The sequence below is a fragment of the Rhineura floridana genome, chromosome 20 (genome assembly GCF_030035675.1).
Source record: "Rhineura floridana isolate rRhiFlo1 chromosome 20, rRhiFlo1.hap2, whole genome shotgun sequence".
NCBI lineage: Eukaryota > Metazoa > Chordata > Lepidosauria > Squamata > Rhineuridae > Rhineura > Rhineura floridana.
In genome coordinates this window covers 14,550,862-14,574,865 of record NC_084499.1, presented here as the reverse complement: position 1 = coordinate 14,574,865, position 24,004 = coordinate 14,550,862, and the positions used below count along the sequence as shown (strand labels likewise).

The 24,004-nt window shown below is 41.4% G+C and overlaps 1 protein-coding gene across 7 annotated transcripts in view; it reads left to right on the top strand.

Moving 5' to 3' along the window:
* RALGPS1 (Ral GEF with PH domain and SH3 binding motif 1) overlaps positions 1-24,004 on the top strand; it is a 226,143-nt gene that overhangs the window by 46,419 nt on the left and 155,720 nt on the right. For all 7 annotated transcript variants that reach the window (XM_061603531.1, XM_061603536.1, XM_061603535.1 and 4 more), the window contains exons 6-8: positions 10,204-10,287; positions 12,096-12,185; positions 13,506-13,598. In XM_061603531.1, coding sequence (XP_061459515.1) covers positions 10,204-10,287; positions 12,096-12,185; positions 13,506-13,598 — 267 coding nt within the window. The remainder of the gene's footprint in view (positions 1-10,203; positions 10,288-12,095; positions 12,186-13,505; positions 13,599-24,004) is intronic.

The following is a 24,004-nucleotide window of genomic DNA, read 5'->3' as shown; positions in this document are numbered from 1 at the left end:
TAAAAACATCTTAAATAAAAAGGGTTAAAAACATATTGTTTAGGGGGGGGAAACATCCTCCGTGGCGCAGAGTGGTAAGCGGCGGTAACGCAGACAAAGCTCTGCTCACGGCCGGAGTTCAATTCCAATGGAAGGAGGAAGTCGAATCTCCGGTAAAAGGGGTCGAGGTCCACTCAGCCTTCCATCCATCCGTGGTCGGTAAAATGAGTATCTGGCATATGCTGGGAAGTAAAGAAAAGCCAGGGATGGAACTGGCAATCCCACCCATATATATACGGTCTGCCTAGTAAACGTCGCAAGACGTCACCCTAAGAGTCGGAAACGACTTGCACTACAAGTGCGGGGACACCTTTAATTTTTTTTAGGGGAGAAAAGGTGTTTTTTTTAAAAAAAACATATTAAAAGCAATTCCAACACAGACTGGGATAGGTCTTAACTTAAAAGGCTTGTTGAAAGAGGAAAGCCTTCAATAGGCGCCTAAAAGATAAGAGAGATGGCTCTTGTCTAATATTTAAGGGGAGGGAATTCCACAGGGTAGGTGCCCCCACACTAAAGGTACGTTTCCTATGTTGTGCAGAATGGACCTCCTGATAAGATGGTATCTGCAGGAGGCCACCACCTGCAGAGTGCAGTGATCGACTGGGTTTATAAAGGGTAAGGCGGTCTTTCAGGTATCCTGGTCCCAAGCTGTATAGGGCTTTGTACACCAGAACTAGAACCTTGAACTTGGCCCGGTAGCAAATGGGCAGCCAGTGCCAATCAATAGTATTGATTGCAGCCTTATAGTAGATCTTGGGAGCTAGTTGCCAGCTACCCATTGCCCATTCCACTTGCCAGGATTCTTTCTCCTCCCCCCCCCCCAAAAAAAAATTTTTTTTAAGAGATGGAGAAAGTACCTAGGATAGTGCCAGTGATGGTGGTGGTACAAGGGGAAGGCTGTGTTAGCAGGCAAACAGGTGCAGTGTACCATAGCTGCCAGTGTGTGGCATGACTTCTGCTTAACCTAGGTGAGTAGGCCAGTGAGAGGTTTTATGGCTTGTTTATTTGTGACAGATAGGAAATGTTCACAGAAATATATTCAGGAAAAATTTCCTAACTGTAAGAGTCATGCAACAACTCAACCAATGACATAGGGAGGTGGTGGGCTGTCCAGCACTAGGGGCATTCAGGAGGCAGCTGGACAGCCACCTGTCGGGTATGCTTTACGTTGGATTCCTGCATTGAGCAGGGGGTTGGACTCGATGGCCTTATAGGCCCCTTCCAACTCCACAATGCTATGATTCTGTATGTTTTTAATGTTTTGCTTCCTCTGGTTCAGCATAATTTATATATTTAAAGGATGCTCTTAAGATAAGTTCATTTTCAACTCCAGATGCCTGGAGTGATTCTGAATGGAACATTTTACAGGAGAATTTTGAACTCCTTACAAATTGGGTTATGTAATGGGACAGCTGGTTTTTGCATACAGTATGGTGGTGCTGGCTGACACGCCTCTCTCTCTCTCTCTCTCTCTCTCTCTCTGTGTGTGTGTGTGTGTGTGTGTGTGTGTGTGTGTGTGTGTGTTTCAGAAATGCGTTGGTACATTTACATAACAGCTTGAGCATTTTTTCCATCTAAATAGAAACAGGGCAGCATAGATAGATTTAACTTATTAAAATAAATGGCTAGACATAGCAAAAACAAATGCTTCTGTAAATTCAGCTTTTTAAATTAACTTTTCAGTAACCTTCTAACGGAAACATTCCCAAATTTAGTTCCTGTGCTGACTTTAAAACACCTATGATTTACACTTCCTAAAAGAAATATTATCCCAAAAAATTAGGTTAGCTAGACCAAATTTAAGAATTAATTTATTTGCAAATAGACTGCCATGAAACTAAACATGTAATGTTATCCTATGCACATTTATGTAGAAGGAAGTCACACTGTTCCATAGGACTTCAAGTGTGTTTAGGATTGCAGCCTTAGCTAATCACTGTGATAATCTATTTATTTATTCCAGTTTTTTATTAGTTGCTTTTCAGAGCCAGGACTTTATAAAGTCGCATATATGAAACTGAAAGAACTTTGGGCGGAGGAGAAAGAATACTAATAATAACAACAATAAATTAATAATATTGAATTTATTACCTGCCCTTCACCAGAAGGTCCCAGGATGGGTCACAACAATGTGAAATAAACTATTAAAAACAGTTTAAAACAAATTACATTCACAGCTAGAGAGGGTCCTAATATATCAAGTGTCAAAGGCCAGGACAAAGAGGTGCATCTTCAGCATAGACAAAACTGTATCGTGAAAGTGCCAGGTGTACTTAACAGCCCTTAACGGCATCGGACCGCAATACCTGGCGGAACGCCTCTCCCGCTATGTACCTACCCGGTCGCTGCGCTCGACGTCGAAGGCCCTTCTCCGTGTCCCAACGCATAGGGAGGCACGGAGAACGATAACTAGAGCTAGGGCCTTCTCAGTGGTGGCCCCCGAACTATGGAACGCCCTCCCTGATGAGATACGCCTGGCGCCTTCTTTGCTATCTTTTCGGCGCCAGGTAAAGACCTACCTCTTCGCCCAGGCATTTAAAAAATTTTAAAATTTGAATTTAAAATGGAAAATTTTTAATTATGTTTTATTGTGTTTTTGTATTTTAACCTGTTTTATTATGCTGTACACCGCCCTGGGAGCTTATTGCTATAGGGCGGTCTAAAAATGTAATAAAATAAATCAATAAATAAATAATAAATACTTCGTGGGATGGGAGCTCCATACCTTAGGAGCTGCCTCAGAGAATGCTCTCTCCTGGGCCACCACTACCATCCCCTGAATTCTGAGGGTGGGGGAACTACCAAGAGGGCCCCTTCTGCTAATTTCCTGTGTAGGGATGGAGATAGTCTTTCAGATATTTAGGGCTTTAAGTAGTAATGTGAGCACCTTAAATTGGGCCCAGAAATAAACTGACAACCAATGCAGCCGTTTTAAAACAGGGCTTATATGAGATCTAAATAAAACCCCAGCCAACAATCTGACTGCTGCATTTGGGCCCAGACAAAGTTTCCAAGTCGCCTTCAAGGGCAGCCCCATATAGAGAGCATTGGAGTGGTCCAGTCTGGAAGTTACCAGAGCACGGAACAGAGTGGTGAAGTCATCTCTGTCCAAACAGGGCTGTTGCTGGTAAACCAGCCTCCAGATAATGTTGAGTGCAGGAGTACCCCCATGTTACGGGCCTGATCCTTCCAGGGCAGTGCAATTCTGATCAGGGCAAACCATCTGTCCACCTCTGGGATGTGAGAACTTGGGACGCATCTCGGTTTTTTCAGGATTCAGTTTCAGTTTTTGGCCCACATCCAGCCCAGTACCACCTCCAAGCACTGCGCTACCACTTCAGCTGCCTTTCCCGATTCAGATGGCACAGAGAGATAGAGCTGAGTGTCATCTGCATTCTGGTGACACCTCACTCTAAATCTGATGACAGCTCGCACTGGCTTCATATGGATGTTGAAATATCATGGGGAACAAGATGGAACCCTGAGGGACACCACAGGGCACCTCCCATAATGCCAAACAGTACCCCCTATTTTCTTCAAACTGCCCTGGAGATAAGAGTGGAACCACTGAAGCACAGTGCCCCCATCTCCCTGAGACACTCCAAAAGGATATTGTGGTTAACAGTATCAAAAGCCACCAAGAGATCAAGGAGAATGAGCAGGGCCTCACTCCTCCTGCCATTTCTCTCCTGACAAATGTCATCAACCAGGGCAACCAAGGCAGTTTCAGTGCCATGACCATGCCTAAAGCCAGACTAGAATGGATTTGCCACTGAGTATGAAACACTGGTGTGAGTACAGACAAATAAATGATTGAAAGATATTTCAAAATTCTCTTAAGGAAAGGCAGTAGTAAAAAGATAAGTTCTGCCATTCAAGAAGGCCTTAAAAACGTAAGGGACCAAACAAACATTAAGTGGAAGAGAGTTTCACAACTGTGGGGCAACCACCAAGAAGTCCCTGTCTTATGTGGTCAGCAGTCATAGCATTTTCTCTGATGGGCGCACAAGCAGGACCTCAGATGCAGATCTGAGATCACAGCAGAGTCATATGAGTGCAGTTGAACCAATAGAAATTTCTGAGCTGTCTTCAAAGGCAGGCCCATGCAAACTCCATTGCAGCAGTGAATTGTCATGATAACTAGAGCATGCATGACTGAGAGTAGGTCCTGATATTCCAGATAGGGCTTGCATCTGGCATAGCAACTTGAGCTGATCAAATGAAATCCCAAATTGCACTCCAGCCAAAGGACCAGGGATATAACCCCATTGAGGTCCAGATTAGCTATGCAGAATCTATCCTTGAGGTAGAAAAGAAAGGTAGAGCTGGGTGCCATCAGCACATTGAAACATAGGCTTACTCATCTTGTTAAATTTTCTAAGTAGTTGGTGTTTGAATATCTTTCTTCTCTAATAGTTGATGCATGTGTTTTCTCAACTATAAACCTTCTATATGTACGCTGCCCACTAAAGACATGAAGCAAGTATTACACTATATTAGAATGCACACTATAAAAAAAGGGTGAGAAACATATCTGTACTCTGAGAGCAAAGAGAAGCCACCAATGTCCAATCGTGGCCTCAGGAGCATCACCACACACATCTATAATATGAGCTCTCTCACTTATGCTTAACATATCTTGCAGTTGTTTCATGTTGTGCATTGTACACACTGTGATTTATGTTAAAATATAACCATTGGGAGCAAACCAATCCGATTTTTCTTTGGATATTTCCTGCTGTTACAATTGTTACTCAGATTATTATTCAGCTTCCTGTTGTCATCCAAATGCGAAAGGAGTCGTGACATGCTGATGTTAAAGTGTTGCTGGAATTTATCTGAAATATGGCACAACTTCAATAAATCCAGATATTAAAACTGTCAGAGATAATACTGGAAAATTATTATAAGGTATATTATTATTTATTTATTTAATTTATTAGTCGCCCATCTGGCTGGTTGTCCAGCCACTCTGGGTGACGTACAAGATAAAACAATACATTAAAACATTAAAATTTAAAACCATAACAGTAAGAAACCTAACCCACCCCAAAAGCCTGCCTGAAGAGCCAGGTCTTCAAGGCCCGGCGGAAGCTTATCATAGAAGGGGCATGGCGGAGATCATTTGGGAGAGAGTTCCACAGGGTGGGGGCCACTATTGAAAAAGCCCTCTCTCTAGTCCTCACCAGTCTAGCTGTTTTAACCGGTGGGATCGATTGAAGGTCTTCTGAGGCTGATCTTGTTGAGCGGCATGCCTGACGATGCTGGAGGAGCTCCTTCAGATAGACTGGGCTAAAACCGTATAGGGTTTTAAAGGTCAAAACCAACACCTTGAATTGGGCCCGGTAAACAACCAGTAGCCAGTGCAACTCCTTCAGCACTGGAGTGATGTGATCTTGCCAGCGGCTGCCTTTAATCAGACGAGCCGCCGCATTCTGTACCAGTTGCAGCTTCCGGACCGTTTTCAAGGGTAACCCCACGTAGAGCGCATTACAGTAGTCTAGGCGAGAGGTGACCAGGGCATGTACTACCGGTGGGAGCAGATGGTTGGGAAGGTAGGGGCGCAGCCTCCGTATCAGATGGAGTTGATACAGCGCCACCCGGCTCACAGCCGAGACTTGAGCCTCCATGGTCAGCTGGGGGTCAAGAATGACCCCCAGGCTGCGGACCTGGTTTTTCAGGGGCAAACGTACCCCATTGAGCACCAGGTCCACATTCCCCAGCCTTCCCTTGTCTCCCACAAACAGTACCTCGGTTTTGTCAGGGTTCAGCTTCAGCTTATTCCTTCCCATCCAGCCACTCACCGACTCCAGGCACTTGGACAGGGTTTCTACAGCCAACCTCGGTGGAGATTTAAATGAGAGATAGAGCTGCGTGTCATCCGCATACTGATGACATTGCAGCCCAAATCTCCTGATGATTGCCCCCAGCGGCTTTATATAGATGTTGAACAGCATCGGGGAAAGGATGGAACCCTGTGGCACCCCACAAGTGAGAGGCCAAGGATCCGAAACCTCATCCTCCAATGCCACACTTTGGTACCTACCAGAGAGGAAGGAATGGAACCACTGCAATACAGTGCCCCCCATGCCTAACCTCTTCAGGCGGTCCAGGAGGATAACGTGGTCAACGCTATCGAAAGCTGCTGAGAGATCAAGGAGGACAAGGAAGGTGCATTCGCCCCTATCCCACGCCCTCCTCATATCATCTACCAAGGCGACCAAGGCTGTTTCAGTCCCATGTCCAGGCCTGAAGCCCGATTGAAATGGATCCAGATAATCTGCTTCCTCCAAGTGCGCTTGCAACTTGTAGATCATGTAGCAGTGATTTATAATGCAGGATATATGTGTGAGTGTCTGTGCGCGCGCACAGAGGTGCTCAAGGTCAAGTATTTTAAGTATTTTAAACATTTATAACTATTGCTGTATTTTATTTTCATATAGGCCCTAAACTATATAAACCACTCCTAAACATTCAGGATAAAGGAGGATAAACATCAAAATACTATTGCTTACTGGCATAACTAGAATAATGGGTTTATGCATAGATGGTATATTGACACTTCTTCTCTGGCCATCATAATTTGGATGTATGATATGCCTGGTCAGTGTGTCAGAATTTTGATAATACATCTGTGAGATCTTTCTGGGATGTATCCACTAAATAATTGCATGTGCGAAATAACTTCCACGAACACAGCCAAACTTCCCCCCCTTTCCCACACACCCCCATTCCCCCCAAATCCTCTCCAGAGGGTTGGGGGGAAAGCCATAGCAAATTTGGGAGGTGCACAAGGAGAGGAGGGGTGAAGTTCTATTGCATTTGTGGACGTCGTTTCTCGCACTCCATGATTTTGTTGGATACAACACTGTTTCCAAAGATATGTTTTAGAAAACATTTGATCTTGCTCATATTTCAGAACAATTTTTGCTATTTTGCTTTCTTTCTGATGACATAGTATCTATACACATTTGATGTGGGTATGTGTACACACACATAAATATATAAAATGTGTATATAATCACAGTCAGAAGAGGTTGGGAAAACGTCTTGCTGAAAAAATATTTGAAGTTAATGGGACACATGTACTGGGAAAGTTCTCTTCCTGTACAGCATAATGCTGATGCCATGTAGCCAAATATTAGTGGGGGAAGGTGTGTGTTGTAGAAGATTTATTCTGGTAAAATCTGTTGGTAAACAATGAAAACATAAACTTTCAAATGTATTTTTGAGACACAAACATGTTTATTTTTCAGACTACGTATTGGAATGCTAAGTGCTGATATCTACAGGCCTGTTTTTACTATTTTTGTAACCCACCCCTTCAGTCTAATTTCAATTCTGCTGTCACAGATAGCAGAATTGTGCCACGTGAACAAGTACTTTCCAGGCTCTCAGACCACCAGACATCTGTTTATCACATGGGGGAGACACGAGTCTTGAAAGGTGTGAACTGGCACCGTTATGAAAGGCAAATACATGTTGGAAACTTGCTCAGAGAAGCGTGGGTGGAGATGAAGTACTTTTCCTGCTGTTCACAGCACATATGGGCCTTTGGATCCCTACAGGACATTTTATCACATGCCTATAGAATTCTTTGGAGGCAGACATCTAATGCTCTGGTGGACTCCCTGTCTTGCGCTGCATAGCCTCTACAGCACAGAGCTGATGTTGGGGAAACCTGAATAACAGACTTGTTTGAAACTCTGTGGTTATTAAAAGAAAAAGAGTGACAGAGTGGATAATCTGGTTAACTCATTTGCAGGATGCTATATATACAGTTGGTTAAATCTGGATATAAAAGCTATATCAATTTATAGTAACTTGAGCTAGCAATTGAGAGACAAGCTGTAGAATGTATTTGGAGCATCAAGGAGTAATGTGAAATGATCATTTTTTCCCTTGGCAAAAACAAAGTTCCTTTTTTTCTTTTGGATTATTCTATTTTTGTGCATAATTCGTGGGTATGCATATATTCAATTTAAATAAATTTAAATTTGAAACAAAACCAATCAATTGCATCTGAAATGTTTTGTTTGTGGCTGCACAACAAGACACACTGTCTCCAGAGCTTTGTGTTAAGATGGAACTAGGAAAATGTTCCAGCCGCTCAGCTCTGTATAGAGCCATCCTTTTGGAAGATCCTGGCTAGCTCTCGTCAACTGGGAAATGAACGTAGGCAGACATGAGCTGGATGCTATAGTATTAGCTGTCTCCAACTTCCTCAGATGATGCAGAATAGCCAGGAAAAGATTTTGTGGGAGAAAGCTATAGATCAGAGTAGCCAATGATCATGGATCATGAATCATTGTGAATCGTGAACCCTGTGGGGCTTTTAGGCATTTAAAAAGAAATGAGTAGACAAAGAGGCTCCTAGTGTGCGTACAGCACATATGCCATTAGCATGCTAGAGTATTGCCCTTTCCTGAGCTATCGATCGATGATTGACGGACCAGGGAGTATGTTAGCTGAGGACTCAAAATGAGTGCAATAGTCAGAGCTTGGAAAAGTTACTTTTTTTGAACTACAACTCCCATCAGCCCAATCCAGTGGCCATGCTGGCTGGGGCTGATGGGAGTTGTAGTTCAAAAAAGTAACTTTCCAAGCTCTGGCAATAGTTTTGGAATAAGACAATATTTTATGTGTAGTGGCCATTGTACTATGTTGGCAGCATTTAAGCACATTTATATGGCTGGTAACAACATTCCCAGCTACACTGAAAATTCAGTAATAGGAATCCAGAAGTGATCAATACAAAAATTGCTGTCCTGTATCTCTGAGTATCTTTCCACCTTGGGGAGAATCTGGCAACATTATAAAGGAGAACTGTTGCCTTGAGGGTAGTGATGGGTAAAAGCATTTTCATACCACAGAGTTTGAATAAAGACATTAATTGCACTAACAGTACTGTAATAAAGCCCCCAAGTCAAATAAAACTTCGGTGGCGTTTTTTCATCTGCAGTTAAGGATAGTAGGTGCTTTTGAAACTTTGAAGATAACGTTTGCGGATACTTTCTAGTTATACAGAAATTTATTTTTATTAAAATACTTTCTGCTAAACAACAGCTGTTGCAAGTTTTATCCAGTGAAAATTAATTATAGTGGGCTTTACATATGCTGCCCACTCTTAATCTGGCGTGCTTTTAATCTATCCAAATCCCAGCAAATCTCATTAGACTAATTGAATGTTTTGCCTGTATGGCACACCACTCCGTGTGCAGCTGACTGCATAGTCTTATCCTAATGTATTTGTTGCTATTAAAAAAAAGTAATTAAAGTGTGGGAAAACCAGGAACGTGTTTGGCTATTCTAAAATAGTATGTAAAACTCTGGGATAATTTTGTCTAAATTGGTAGACAAACTATTCCCATTACCAGTTTAAATGTTTTTTATGTGTTCATATGCTGGGTGTTCACTAGCTTTGTTCAGTAACAAATAAGCCCTCATTTGATCATGAGATGCTACTCTTAAACAAAATGGGTGGTTGTAGAATAGGGTTTGCATGGTTTCCACTAGAAAGATCACAATTTCTAGTAATTTTTGAATAAATAGGATTGAGTTTATATAGAGAAAGGGAAATTCACTTTTATTTTTTAAAGTTATTAGAAAAACCAACCAACGCATTTCCAATGGACTTTCCGCTCCCACCCTAAAGAGGGGGGCACTGTTGTGTTCTATCCTGAAGATGGGGAAGCTTAGGGGTATCCTATCCCTTGGCCTGGAAAGTGAGACATCGTTGCAATGTTTCTTCTCCATTCATTTCTGCCCCAATGTTGCAATAAAAGAGAGCCCCAAGTCTGGCTGCATGCCTGCCCCCTTCTAAGTATGCAGAATTTCTTCTTTTGCCTATGCCTTGGTCACTAGGAACCCAAGTTGGTCTGATTAATATGATCACAGACTTTTTTAAAAAAAGCTTCCACAGGACATGGTATGGATCTCAAGGCCACCAACCAAAATAAGATAAATATGGATTTTGAGGTTAGGTACAGATGGGCCCTAGACTTCAGTGGATGCTGTAGTTTTCCAGTTTTGCCCATCTGGAATTTTAAAAGTTTGCTTCTTCACTAGTGTGTGTTCTTTATTGACAGTTTTACTTCATGTTTGAAAAAGGTGCTCTGAAAGATTTTTTCCCCTTAAAAAACAATGTTGTGTTGTATTTTCTAGGAACTAGCAAGTTGTGGATGGAATAAGAAAGAAAAACACATCCTTGCCCCTAATGTTGTTGCCTTTACAAGGAGGTTTAATCAGGTAATGATTCTAATTAAAGTTAACAAATACTTCCAGGAATCAATACAGGTTGGATTTGTAACTGTTCTGTACAGTGGGATACTTGCAGTATCTGAATTTCGTAACACCTGTATTTAATGGATTAATGCTGAAGAAATTAAACTTGCATCTAGTTTCCTAGAGAGGAAGTGTTAATTGTTGGAAACATCTGTCTGAGATATAGATCAGGTACCTGTCCTGGATGGGGTCGCACTCCCTCTGAAGGAACAGGTAGATAGTCTGGGAGTATTCCTTGATCCATCATTGTTACTGGAGGCTCAAGTGGCCTTGGTGGCTAGAAGTGCTTTCTACCCACTATGGCTGTTCCCGGTCAGGGATAATTTAGCTATGGTGATCCATGCATTAGTAACCTTCCCGTTGGACTATGGGGCTCTCCCAACATTTGGTCTGGAAGCTGCAACTAGTGCAGAATGTGGCGGCATTCTTGTGGCCAAGTTTGACTTGTGTCAACACATAACATCAATCCTGAGGGAGCTGCACTGGCTGTGAATATGCTGCCTGCCCAAATTTCAGGTTGACTGTTAGTGTACAGAGCTCTAAATGACTAAGGACTAGGATATCTGTGGGATTGACTATTTACCTGCCTGCTCACTGTGGTTATCTGGGGGTGGGGAGAGTGTGCTCCTTGTGTTGCCACATGTGTCAAACGTTTGTGGCATGGCAGTTTAGACTAGGTCTTTCAGCACAGTGACGCCTGCCCTGTGGAACATACTGCCCATTGAAGTTAGACAGGAAGCACCCAACTTTGGAATGTATCCAACTAAGTTCTACTCAGAGTAGACCCACTGATCTAAGTTAGTCATGTGCATCAATTTCATTGGGTTTACTCTGAGTAGGGCCAACATTGGCTACAATCCATTGTACACATTTCATCAAATGCTAAAAACTTTTTTATTTTTACAGTCTGTCCCAGAAGTATGAGCTTATTCATGGGCAATATCTGATTATTATCATTATTATTTTGGAATAGTTTTATCTGTTTTTACATTTTTTGTTTAGATGACTGTGGTGTTTTTTGGGGTGTTCAGCAACATAAATATTCTTTTTTTTTCCTTTTGCTCTTCCAGAAATTATTTTGGAAATACTGAAAACAAAATAATTGATGTCATGGCTTGTTTATTTTTCCTAATAAAAATATTTGATTTTTCTGCTCAAGTTTGAGCAACAAAGTTACTAGGTTCCACAAAATACCAAGAAAATGTACAGAATCCTTTTGTAATCCAAAGCTGAACCAGTTTGGAAAAGAAGCAGATAGAGACAACTGCATATCTCCAATTGTCTGCATTTGTGTAATCGCTATGATGCATTCAGGTTGCTGTTGAGACTTGAACAGGCATGGCTTCTTACAGCAGCTCCACAGGGGTATATTTGATGGAGAATTGCATTGTCTTGTTCTGCAGAGCAATGCCATTTTCCCATCACAAAGGTTTGGGCAGGAAACCAAACCACCACGTGGGGGGAAATGGGCTTACATGGCCTGAAGATACCTGCATGAAATACCTTGTAGTGGGGTTAGTCAGCTGCTTCTGCCTCCTGCTGAGGTTGGGATAGCAGTTGTGTTGAAACTTCTCTTCTTCCTCTGTATCAAAGGATGTACATCCCTCCATCGTTCTGACATACGAGTATTGTTATTTGTACGCGCAGTGTTTTGCGCAGTTGCCCGCTTCTCACATTTAAACTAGTCTCTTAAATTCATAAGTAGCGCTAGATTTAATCCAATGAAGCTTGCCTTATTCTTTCATTTAAAATCGATATATTTATTTTTGTAGGTCAGTTTCTGGGTTGTACGAGAAATTTTAACAGCACAGACCTTAAAAATAAGGGCAGAAATATTGAGCCATTTTGTGAAAATAGCAAAGGTAAGTTCGTTTCTTTAAAATAAATCTTTCTCAGAATATCTTTGCCTCTCTTTTGTTGTTGAAAAAGAAAATGTGTACTTTCTGTACCTACCAGTGTGCTTAAGTGCTGCTGCATATACTGCAGTACTTTGCATACTGATTTGTTAATTTGTTTGGGGTGAACTAAATCTCTGAAGGGAAATAGAGGCAGGTCAAAACACTAGAGAGGTAAAAGGAAAGTATGAAGTCCCATTTTGAGTGGTGGCAAGAAGTTGTCGTTTGTATGGGGTTTTTTTCCCTTTAAATTAGCGGGTGGTGTTCCTAAGAATGCAATACCCAACAGGTTGGTAAAGGCCTCTGCTTGGTCCCCAGACTCCTCGCATTCACAAAGTAAGATTTTTCACAACTATGTGAGGAAGTTCTCAATCTGTAGAAATGGTTCCCCCTAAGCAATTGAAACGGCAGTTCCTGTTTACATTTGTCGTGATAACAACCTTTTGGCAAACGATCTAAGTTGCCCTGGAGTGAGTCAGTACAAGTAGTTCCCCAACACAGCAGTAGTATCCAAAGTCTAGTTTGTTTGCTTTACCACAAAGAAGAGAAAAACATGTATGACTTCAACGGTGGGGGGGGGGTAAGATCCCTCCATGTTAGGAGATATGTTTGTCATTAGCTAGTCCAGGAGTAACTTTGATCTATTGTGTCATGTTAAGATGCACCATTCATGTCTCATCATCTGAATCGGAATATTTGCTGATCTGTGTTCTGTCTCACACACAAAACCTTTTGATGTGGACAGGGCAAAGACTTTCAGAAAAGAGACTAGATGTTTTGTAAGGCAGCACAAGAGCCGCCCCATGTAGAGGGCATACCTTTATGACTCCATTCTGTTTATCAAGCACACCCTGCCCACTTTGAAGGGAGTGTGCAAACCTATTGACCTCATGCCTTCATGACAATGTTTTGGGCTCCTGCTGGGAGGAAGGGCGGGATATAAATAAAATAATAAATAAATAATATTTCTGAATTGTACATTTCATTATTGTTCACTGATTAGCCACAAAAGTGACGACTGACTGCTGTGGAAGCTGCATTTTGTAATTTAGTTTTCACTTACTTGCGCTGTAAGCATTTAAAGTTAACACTAAGTAGCAATGCAATCTATCTCTTTGCATCTGGTCTTTACATTTTGCATCACAACAAGGCATTCAAATCTTTCTGAGTATTTATATTTTAAATTATAAAGAGGGGACTCTTGGAATATACTGTTGAGTGGGCTAGGATATACTAACCCTGTATGGAAAACTGACCTTTTTGGCCTGTCTTTCTTTTCCCTCTCAGAAACTTCTAGAACTGAACAACCTTCATTCCCTCATGTCTGTGGTATCAGCTCTGCAAAGTGCACCTATTTTCAGGCTGACCAAAACCTGGGCGGTAAGTTATTGTGGACTTTCTTTTGCATTTCTCTCCTCCCCCGGCCATCTTGAGGTAGTATATCTGGAATATAATTGTTTAGAAATAATTCGTGTTAAACTACCGTTTTAAAATTCATATATTTATTTATTTATTTTATTTTTATTTATTAAATTTGCATCCAGCCCTTCCTATCAGAAGGAGCCCAGGGCAGCATAATTATGATACGATTATGTGAGTATACATGAAAACTTCATTCGAATTCATAAAATGACGGTTGAACTCAATAAGGCTAAATTCCCTGTTTTGTTACTGCACTATCTTTGCTGTCCAGACATCGCTACCAAATTCCTTACAACTTTGTAACGGGTAGATTATCAAATTCTGCAGGTGAGACACACCATCCATGAGGTGGTATTCAGCGCTAGTCCTACTCAGAATAGATCTTAATGGACATGACTAACTTAGGTTCATTCATTTAATTGGGTCTACTCAGAGTAAGACTCATAGATTCAAATTAAGTTCACTGATGGAAAAAATAAGAAATCAGTAGTGGTAGTCCTGCATAGCTTCAGTTGTAGATTCCATTATACTTGACAATAGCCTGTTGCCCATCCAGAAAGCAGCATGTACAGGAATATCTCGCTATATGGACCTTCACTTTACGGACACTCGCGAGTACGGACAAATTTACAGTAGCACCATTCCCCTGTTTGCGTTTGCTTGCTTCGCAAGAACGGACACTTAACGGCATGACGCCACCGCCCGATCAGTTTCCAACTACAAACTTTTTCTTAAAATAAGGCCTACTGTGTTTATTTTAGTTATAAATGCGTTATTGACATCAGTTATGCCCGTATATGACGATTGCAGTGCAGTATATGCATCGATAAGTGAAAAAAGGTAGTGCTTCACTTTAAGTACATTTTCGGTTTACGTACTCGCTCTGGACCCATTGCGTACGTTAATACGGGGTATTCCTGTATTTGGACATGTAAGCAGAACATAGCCTTGCAGTTAACATACTGAATTTCCAGACCACTTGCTGAACCCCAGGGTATGGAGCATTTATTAAATTTGTATCCCTCCCTTCATCCAAGGAGTTGGTAGAGGATCTTGAGTCTCATAATGATCCTCTGAAATAGTTTAGACTGAGATTGTATATTTGTCGAAGGCCCTCGAAGGGACTTAACAGCTGAGCTGGGGTTGGAATCTGAGTTTGATACTGTAGGCAACCTTAAATTTAGCTGGTTTGCTGAAGCTGCAGCTGTAAGATGAAGCCCAGTGTAAACTCTCCATACTTTGGGCATTGTTTAAAACACATAACCATATCATGACCTTTCTAGATAATAATTCACTAATAGGCAAAAAAAACAACCTTGCAGTTTAAGAACGTACCTATAGCCAACAGATATTTCTATCAAACTTTTAAAAGCAGGGGAATTGGCTATAGTGAATGCACCAGGGGAGCAGGAGACCTGACCTCCTGTCTGAGATAATGTACTGCCCTACATATTTGTAAAAATGCAAACACAATTTGGATTGGTCTTCCTAGTAAAGGAAGGGGGAAGAGGGAGGAGGCTGAAGGGGCTGCCCCTGGACCCTGAGATTTTAGAAAGTTTTGTAAGGTTTTGTTTTGAAATGAGCTTATGGGAAGTAGCAGAATGGCATGGGGGCTCTTTTCAATTTAACATTGTGGAATGCAAAAAATCCATGCTGGCTACAGTATACAGCCACTAATATACAGTGCAATTAAACCAAAGTGTGATTTACAGAAGAAAGGTATTTAAATATAACCTGGAAGGAAGTTATATTTCTTAATGGCTCTTATCCACATCCTCTTCAATTAATATTGTATATAACACTTACATTTTACTCCCTTATTTCATGGAGCTTGGAAAGGAGACGAGGTGAAGCTTTGATGATCGTGACTTTGGGAGTCACTAGGTGCTGCTGGACATGTTTTGGGGAGAAGGACCTAGAAAGGAGAGAAAATTGCCAAAGTGAAATGGCAGGTGATTTTAGAGCACATCATGGACAGGCCAAAGGGGAGTGCAAACTGTTTATTTATCTTCCAAAGGGGCTCAAGACTGAAAATAACCCTCACCAGGAGAAAAACATCTTTATAAAGAGCAGTTTCAAGCAGAAAAGCATGGGCAGCTGTACACTCTCACCCTGCACTTAAATTGCCATCCTCATCCCTATTTTATAAGGAATAGATCCTCCTATGTCACACCTAGTTTTGCTCAGTTTATAAACAGACATTCGGTACAATGTGAGAAGGGAAGTTCCATCATTCCCACCAGGACATTGATCCATTGGGCATCTGGATGTGGATGTTTGTCCTGGTTGCAGAGGCAGGGCACAGCCCACCCTGCTGCCCAACCGTCTCTCTGGCTGTGGTGGTTTCATATGTGGTGTTGGAGAACACCAGGACATTAGTCAATCAATGTCCTCACTAATTCAGTTTTGTCTGACTGACTTAGGACTTCATGGCCACCATGACAACCATGGGACTGGCTCAATATACTGCGTGCCCAACGCATGCTGCAGCTCATACCCTTGATCTGGTCTTTGCTACAGAGAGGGATTCATGGTGGTGGTGGGTGACTATCACCTTGTCATGGGCAGATCACTTCCTCGTGAAGCTTGAATTGGCTAAGTGATTGACCCTCCCTGCAGGGATGGGGGTCAGCGCCTGCAGACTGGTTGAATCTCACAAATTCCTGAATGCTCTAGGGGATTTTCTAGGCGGCATGGCTGGTGCTCTTGTTGAGGCCCTAGTTTTGCTGTGAGATGGAGAGGGACATCCGCACAATCGCTCTTAACTGCCTTTTCTGGCCACATGGAGTATAGGATCCTTCATTTTCTGAGGAGCTCCAGGAAATGAAGTAGGCCAACCAATGGCTAAAACGCAGGTAGCACAACTGTCGATGCACATTTGCCTGAACTAAGGGCAAAATCACATCAATCTGTGCTGAAATTAATGCCACAGTTCATTGGAGTCATCTTGTTACAGCCTGTGAAATCAGTTTCAGTTGCTGCACCATAGCACGTTAACAGGACTCTTGCACTCATGACGCTAGCTGTAAACCCTTTCAATCCCAGCCCATCGTGGTTGATTGAGTCCAAGGAGTGGGTAACGCCTCACTGTAATATGGGAATTAAGTCTGCTGGTGTGGAACATCCTGAAGAGGCTGTCCCTGGACCCTGAGATTTTAGAAAACTACCTCCCAGTCTGTAAGGTGATCAAGAAGGTGGTGGCTGCAGAGAACTGCAGATGTGCCTAGAAGAAGCAGATTATCTAGACCAGCCTTTCCTAACCAGTGTGCCTCCAGATGTTGTTGGACCACAACTCCCATCAGCCTCAGCTAGCATTGCCAATGGCCAGAAAGATGGGAGTTGTAGTCCAACAACATCTGGAGGCACACTGGTTGGGAAAGGCTGATCTAGACCCTGCAGTGTGGTTTCACATCTGGTTTAGCACCAAAACAGCCTTGGCCACCCTGACTGATAACCTTTATGAGGGGGTGGGGAGCAAACCCTGTTGTTTCTCCTTGATCTCTCAGTGGTTTTGACACCATTCACCATGGTATCCTGGAACAACTCTGTGTTGAGAGTTGGAGGCACTGTATTACAGTAGTTCAGCTTCTACCTGCAGGATCATTATCAGAAGCACTAGTGAACATGACTTTTGGGCTCTGGGGACCTGCCTCTGCTGTTCAACATTTATATGAAATGATTGGAAGCTGTCATCACTATGCTGATTGCACACAACTCTGTTTCTCCATTCCATCTGAATCGGGAGAAGCTGTGAAGGTGTTGGACCTGTGCTGGGAAGTAGAGATGGGCTAGATGGGGGCCAATAGCCAGAAGCTGAATCCTGATAAGATAGAAGTTCTGTAGGTGCCTAGTTTTCAAGTCCATTAATTCGGTGGACAACCTGCTCGGAGAGCAGTTGCACTCCCCCTGAAGGACCAGGTTCATAGTCTGGGAATACAGTCGGTCACTGGAGTCGAGTTTGGTCACTGGAGGTGGCCTCTGTGATTAGGAGTGTTTATGTCCAAGTTAAGCTGGTTTGCCAATTACAGCCATTCTTTGACCAGGATAGTCTCCCTTCAATAGTTCATGCTGTAGTGATCTCCCCATCATTACTACTGCAACAGACACTGTGTTGCACTGTCCTTCAAGACTGTCCAGGAGCTAGTGCAGAATGTGGCTGCCAGGTTGGAGAGTGAAGTAGCCAAATGGGACTATGTGTCACCAGTCCTGAAAGCACAACTCTGGCCATCAGTGAGATTCTGGGGTCAATTTGAGGTGTTAGTCTTAGCTTATAAAGCCTTAAACAGCTTGGGATCCAAGTTCCTAGAAGCCCCATTATCGACTATCACAGCCTTACAATCGGCAGTGGAGGCCATGTTAGTGGTGCAACCTCTAGGTGCTGCCCGGCTAGCACCGACCCACAACAGAGCCTTTTCAGTAGTGGTTCCCCATTTATGGAATCCCCCCCCCCGGGTGATCTGTCTATTTCCCCCATTATTAACATTTAGGTGGAATTTTAAAACATTCCTGTTCACCCAGGCAACCTTGAAATTATTTAGCTGTGAGGATATTTTGATGTTGTTTTTGTTTAAAAAGTTAATTGTGATATGTTTGCTGTTTTGCTGCTTTCTGCCCTGGGCTCCTTTGGGACGAAGGGCAAGATAAAAAAATATAATGAATAAAAAGAAGCCACTAATAGTCCTAAATGTGTATTAGAAGGAACCCTTGCTGCCTTCTTTTTCTTCGTCTTCATCTTCTTCCAGATCTCACTTTTACATTTTACACAGTCCTGCCAGGATTAATTGGTTACAAACTGGATTTAGCAAAAACTGGAGTAATCTCAGTGATTCTGAGGTTATTTTGGGATTTACAGGGGCTGTAGTACTTGTTTGTACAATAATGTGATATATCATATTTTATCTAGTTAAGGCAAATTTTCTATACCTATTTGTTGAGAGTTATAACATTTACATTTTAACAGACCAAAACAGCTCCATACTCCTTTTTCTGGAGCTTCTTCTGGTGTGTTTTGCGTTGTTTGAAGGAATGTGTGCTCAATTTCATCCACATTTTCCGCTAACCATTATTCATTGGTTCTTAGTTATGAGGGGGGGGGGGAATCATGTAGGACTGTATCTAGTTACAGAAAGAATCTTTCTGCAGCATTGTTATTCTGTGCTCACTTGGTGTGGAATGTGTCTAAGTCGGTTCTGTATATATTTTTAGTAATGAAAACTATTCAGCATTTTCATCTACAGTGTCAGAAAGGATAAGATGGTGGAAAGTGCTTTGGTGTGTGCTTAGGAGTCCGCTTAGGCGTCCAGCTCATGGCATGCAGGTTCAGAAATTAGAACAAAAATAACTAAAATGGTAAAATTTTCAAACAGTAAGATTCATGAAAAAGGAAACTCTTTTTCTATCTCTTGCAAATGTTTAACATCTCACATTTGGGCATTTTACGTTTTCTCAGCAGCACATCCTTTATCAGCTATGTGTATAAATGTGTGAGGGAGAGGGAGAGAGATCTTTATATGTAATGGCTTGGATCCAACAACAACAGGCTCATCCATTACTTCAAAAGTGCTGGGTGGGGCAGGAGTTCAAGAACCTATTCATACAGTATTAATCTTGCAGTAACTTGAATCCTGGCTGATACTGGCCTATCTCTTTTTTTTTATAAGGTATACATGCATCCTGTGGGCTTTTATTGGAAACTTGATTTAGAACATTGAAGGCCTTCTTATCTATTGTAAAGATAGTGATAAGGCATAAAGGAGGATCCAGTCTTGTCTGTCTGTTAGTTCCACGAAGTTAAAGCTTCATAGGTCATAATCCAGCAAGTTGAATCATAAGCAGAAGGCTATATAAGGAGGTAGTGTAGGTGATAGGTCACTGGAGTAATGAGCAAATCAGCAGCAGCCTTTTACTTGACAGTACGTAGTAGGGTTCTTGGTTCCAAACAGATCTCCCATGCGTAGTAACTCCTGCATATCATCTTCCTTGCAAGTGGTTAACTTTTGTACTGATTGTTCAAAATAAAACTTAGTCACTAGTACCCTTACAATCTATAAATCCTACTTTTGCACTCGTGAAGATGCCTACCACAATGACAGTGAGAAAGTGAGGTTTATTTCCATTGGAAAATCCATGTTGGTTTTATTGGCGACCACAAAGATAATATTTGCCTTTATTTTTCTAATACTTGGTTTAGTTTAATTTCACAGTTCAATGGCCAACATTGTTTTGTGGGTGCTGTATGTGTGTTTAGGTCTACATCCACAAAGCAGGATATGGCACGTGTGATGCTATGTGTGTAGTTGTAGTTTGTTTTGGATTCTAAGCTATTTGCTCTGTATATCCTATTAACATTTTTTGTGTTTGTATAGTAGTTGGTCTTCTGTCAAATACATTTGGAGACGTTTCTTTGTATTAAAGACAGAGATAGAGATGGCTGTAACAGTTCCAAGTGACCACCAAAATGAAGAGAGCCAATGACCTCTTGGATGGAAACACTGTTGATTTTGGACTGAAGTGTAAAATTCAGAAGCCTAGGGTGGAAAAGAAAAAAGAATCTGCTTGAATGAGTGTTTTAAAACGTGTAGCCTGAAAGGAACAACTGTACTTTCAAACAAAGCAAACTTATTTCTAAAAGATTGTCTTTGTGGAACAAAATTGTGAACTGACACCCCCTGCTTTGTATGTAATGAATAATATATTAGAACCTGATTCATACTAGACCTGAAACCTTCCCCCAGCACATTTATTTAAATAAATGTATTCTTCAATAGATTGGTCATAAAATCCAGACGTGTGATTAATGTGGTAATATTATTTCTTTTGCTGTGTTCCTGAATTTGCATAAGAATCTAAGGCATCATCTCAGAGAGAAGAAAAAAAACCACTTGTATTGGGTGGGTGCACTCTGACCCATCTTCAAAATTCTGTAATAACGAGTCCCTCAGTGCTGGTTCTAGTTGGCTCTCTTGTGATGTGTGGTCAGTGTAAACATCAGCCAGTCGTGATAAATCTTCATGCAGATGTGGAACTTCTGTGCACAAGAGCTTTTAATATCTGTGGATAGTTCCATGTGTACACTGAACATTGACATAATTAGAGCCGCCTCCTGCATGAGCATACATCTCTATCTTCATATGGAGCTTTGCACTGGATATTTTGCTTCTGGCAGTTAGCATAAATGCAGTCTTGTATACACATGCATCATTATAATTCTGTGTTCTCTGTGACTTAAAGCAGAAGAATTAAGAGGAAGCCTAGATGTTGCAGTCCAGCTTGAGATATATTGGCATTGATGGAAATGTCCAAATCAAAATACAGTCGCCTGTTTTACAGAAAGATCTTCATTTAATTTAAATAATGGTCTGGTCCTTTGCCCCAGCAAACCCTTTAAAAAGTGTGTAGGATGGAGTGTGAATACCCGCAACAGAGCAATTTATAAACTGTAACTTTACATCTGCATTGCAGGAATGGCTCATTGTTGTAGGCAGGTACACTCCTTCAGAGTTTGTGGATTAGGGCAGTGGTTTGATATTTTAAAAAAGAAAACCATATAGTGCTTTACAAAAACTTTCTTAAATTACAGTTTCACAATATATAGCTGACAAAAGGAGTTAATGGATCTTACAGTTCTTTAAACTCACAAGAAGTCTAAACACATCCTTGTTCAGCTTTGTTACTTGCCAGAAAGGAGGTGTGTTAAGAGAGAATTGGGAGCAATTCTAACTTCACTAATATTTTATGCACATTTTATGTTTCTAAGTATTTTTTCAGGACAGGAAAAAAATACTAGAAGAAGGTTTCAGTGCCTAGTCGCCAACAAATTGAAATTACGGCATTAAGCTTTACTGTTTTGAAAATTATTTTCAAAAAGAGTATAAAGTAAGCAGGCATACTTTTTCTTGAAACTGATGCAGTGGCAGCTGACACCAATTGGCGATTGTAAGCTGCTTTGTGGAGGGATTTTCTCAAAAAGCAGAATATAAATTTTTTAATGAAAATAAAATGAAGCTGCAGATTTGAAGGTATTGGGGCAGGGTGGAGAGAAGAGGCACAATTAATAATTCTCCACACTTAAAACAGTGTTATTTGATGAGTAGCAACTCTTTTCAGTTGTGAGTTCTACACTTTTCTTTAACAGTGCTGGGTAAGAGTAAACAAAGAGTACACACAGAAGAGTAGAAAGAAGCAGAAATGGCAACCCCATCAGAATCTTTCCTGATTTTCAAGGAGACCTCTCTTGCCCTTTGTATTGTATCACTGGTGCATTGGAAACAGTGGTAGTTAGGAATTTTGCTTCTGTATCTGCATCGGAGTGGGAAGGTGTCCTTCCTCCACATAAGGCTGATTGACAGGCAGAGCTAAAAGAGCCCTTAGATCTTTTTGCAGCTAGTTGTGCTCAGCCTCTTGCTAATGAGAGAGAAGAGCTCTGTGTAGTTTATGCTGCTGAGTCAACAAGGTTTTGGCATGGCACTTAATTGGGTGACTGGCATTTGGCAGTTTTAAAAAGTTCAGAATAAACCTCTGGTATAGATGGGGCCTTTATACAGCTGTTCCCTTCCTTTTGACAGATTCATTCATCCTGAGGTTTAACAGCTGTCCAGTTTTTGTCCTCTCAAGTAAGCCCTTGTGGCAATATATGTGACTCCAATCAGTCATTTCCAGAGGCAGAAACCTTAATAGTATGCAGATCCGCTTACAGTAGCAGTACGTAAGGCTGATGTTCAATATTTCAGCAAGCAAAGTAAATACATTCCTTAAACGAATCATTTCAGTGCAAACCAACGTTGTGTACATTTTCTTAAAGGAAAGTTTCAGCCAGAAGGGAAAGCAATATAGATATGTTCATATTGAAGGATTTTCCTTTGTTTTCTAAATACCTCTTTTAAATATCAGAAAGCAATGCTGTACCTAGAAAACGTAACATGTTGTTTGTAAAAATGTTAGAATAGCATATCCTTTTCCCAGTGCATAACAGTTTTCAGGTGTAGTATCTCTGTTAGAAACAAGTCTTTTATATGCAAAATTAGATTTTTTTTAAAATACTTTTATTTTATTAGACATTTTTGTGAATGCTTTTCTTCTCCAGATGATGATTATAGGATTTCTATCCCCCGCCAACCAAGGAGCCCAGAATTGACAATACAGAAATGAAAACAAAGAATAAAATTCCAATTTTTCCAAAATTAACCATTTCCAAAGCTGCCAAAAACCTACTCTCCTTTAAGTACCAAACACCTGCATGAACAGAACATTTTCAAATTATGTCTACAAATTATTATGAGAGGGACAACCACACTTCACAAAGGAGTGAGTTTAGTCCCACTTCAGAGAAATCGCTGGTGCAGGTCACCACCCAGTGTTGCTGTAATACCGTGCTTCCAGCCACCAACCCTCTTGAGTTGCTCCAGAAGGTCACGATGCTCAGTGGTATCAAAAGCTGCAGAGTAAGGGAGCCAGATCAGGAAGAAACCATGATTCCCCCACTTACCATGACTGTCAACCTCCTACCTTGGACGTAGGAGCTTAGATGACAAATTATGGAGCTATCTGTCATTATTTGGTATTACACCACCAGACCCTATGGAAGTAATCTGCATGGTTTGATTTGCTTGATATCACCATATGAGATGCCCTTACTAGTGTACCTGTTTCATGATGTCAAATACCTTGAAGTTATAAAGTTTCCTACTGTGGCCATCCACTAGGCAGGAGAAGTTTTGCAACTTTTGCATTTATTTATTTATTTGTTTGTTTGTTTATTTTATTGCATTTATATACCGCCCATAGCAAATAGCTCTCAGGGCGGTAAACAGCATAGGGTAAAATACATACATCATAATAGTAACATCACAAAACATATACAACACAAAAACAAAATACAATTAGACAAAATGTAAGAAAATAAAAAGGATTAGTATGAAAGATTAAAGCTAAAAAGATTAAAATGATTAAAATGCCTGGGAGCATAAAAAAGTCTTTACCTGGCGCCGAAAAGATAATAATGTAGGCGCCAGGCGTACCTCTTCGGGGAGGCTATTCCACAACTCGGGGGCCACCACAGAAAAGGCCCTAGATCTAGTAACCACCCTCCGGGCTTCACAATGAGTTGGTACCCTGAGGAGGGCCTTAGATGACGAACAAAGTGAACGGGTAGGTTCATAGTGGGAGAGGCGTTCCACCAGGTATTGCGGTCCCACGCCATGTAAGGCTTTATAGGTCATAACCAGCACCTTGAATCTCGCCCGGAAGCAAATAGGTAGCCAGTGCAGGCGAGCCAGAACAGGAGTTATGTGCGAAGACCGACTGGTCCTCGTCAATAGTCTAGCTGCCGCATTCTGCACTAGCTGAAGCTTCCGAACTGTCTTCGA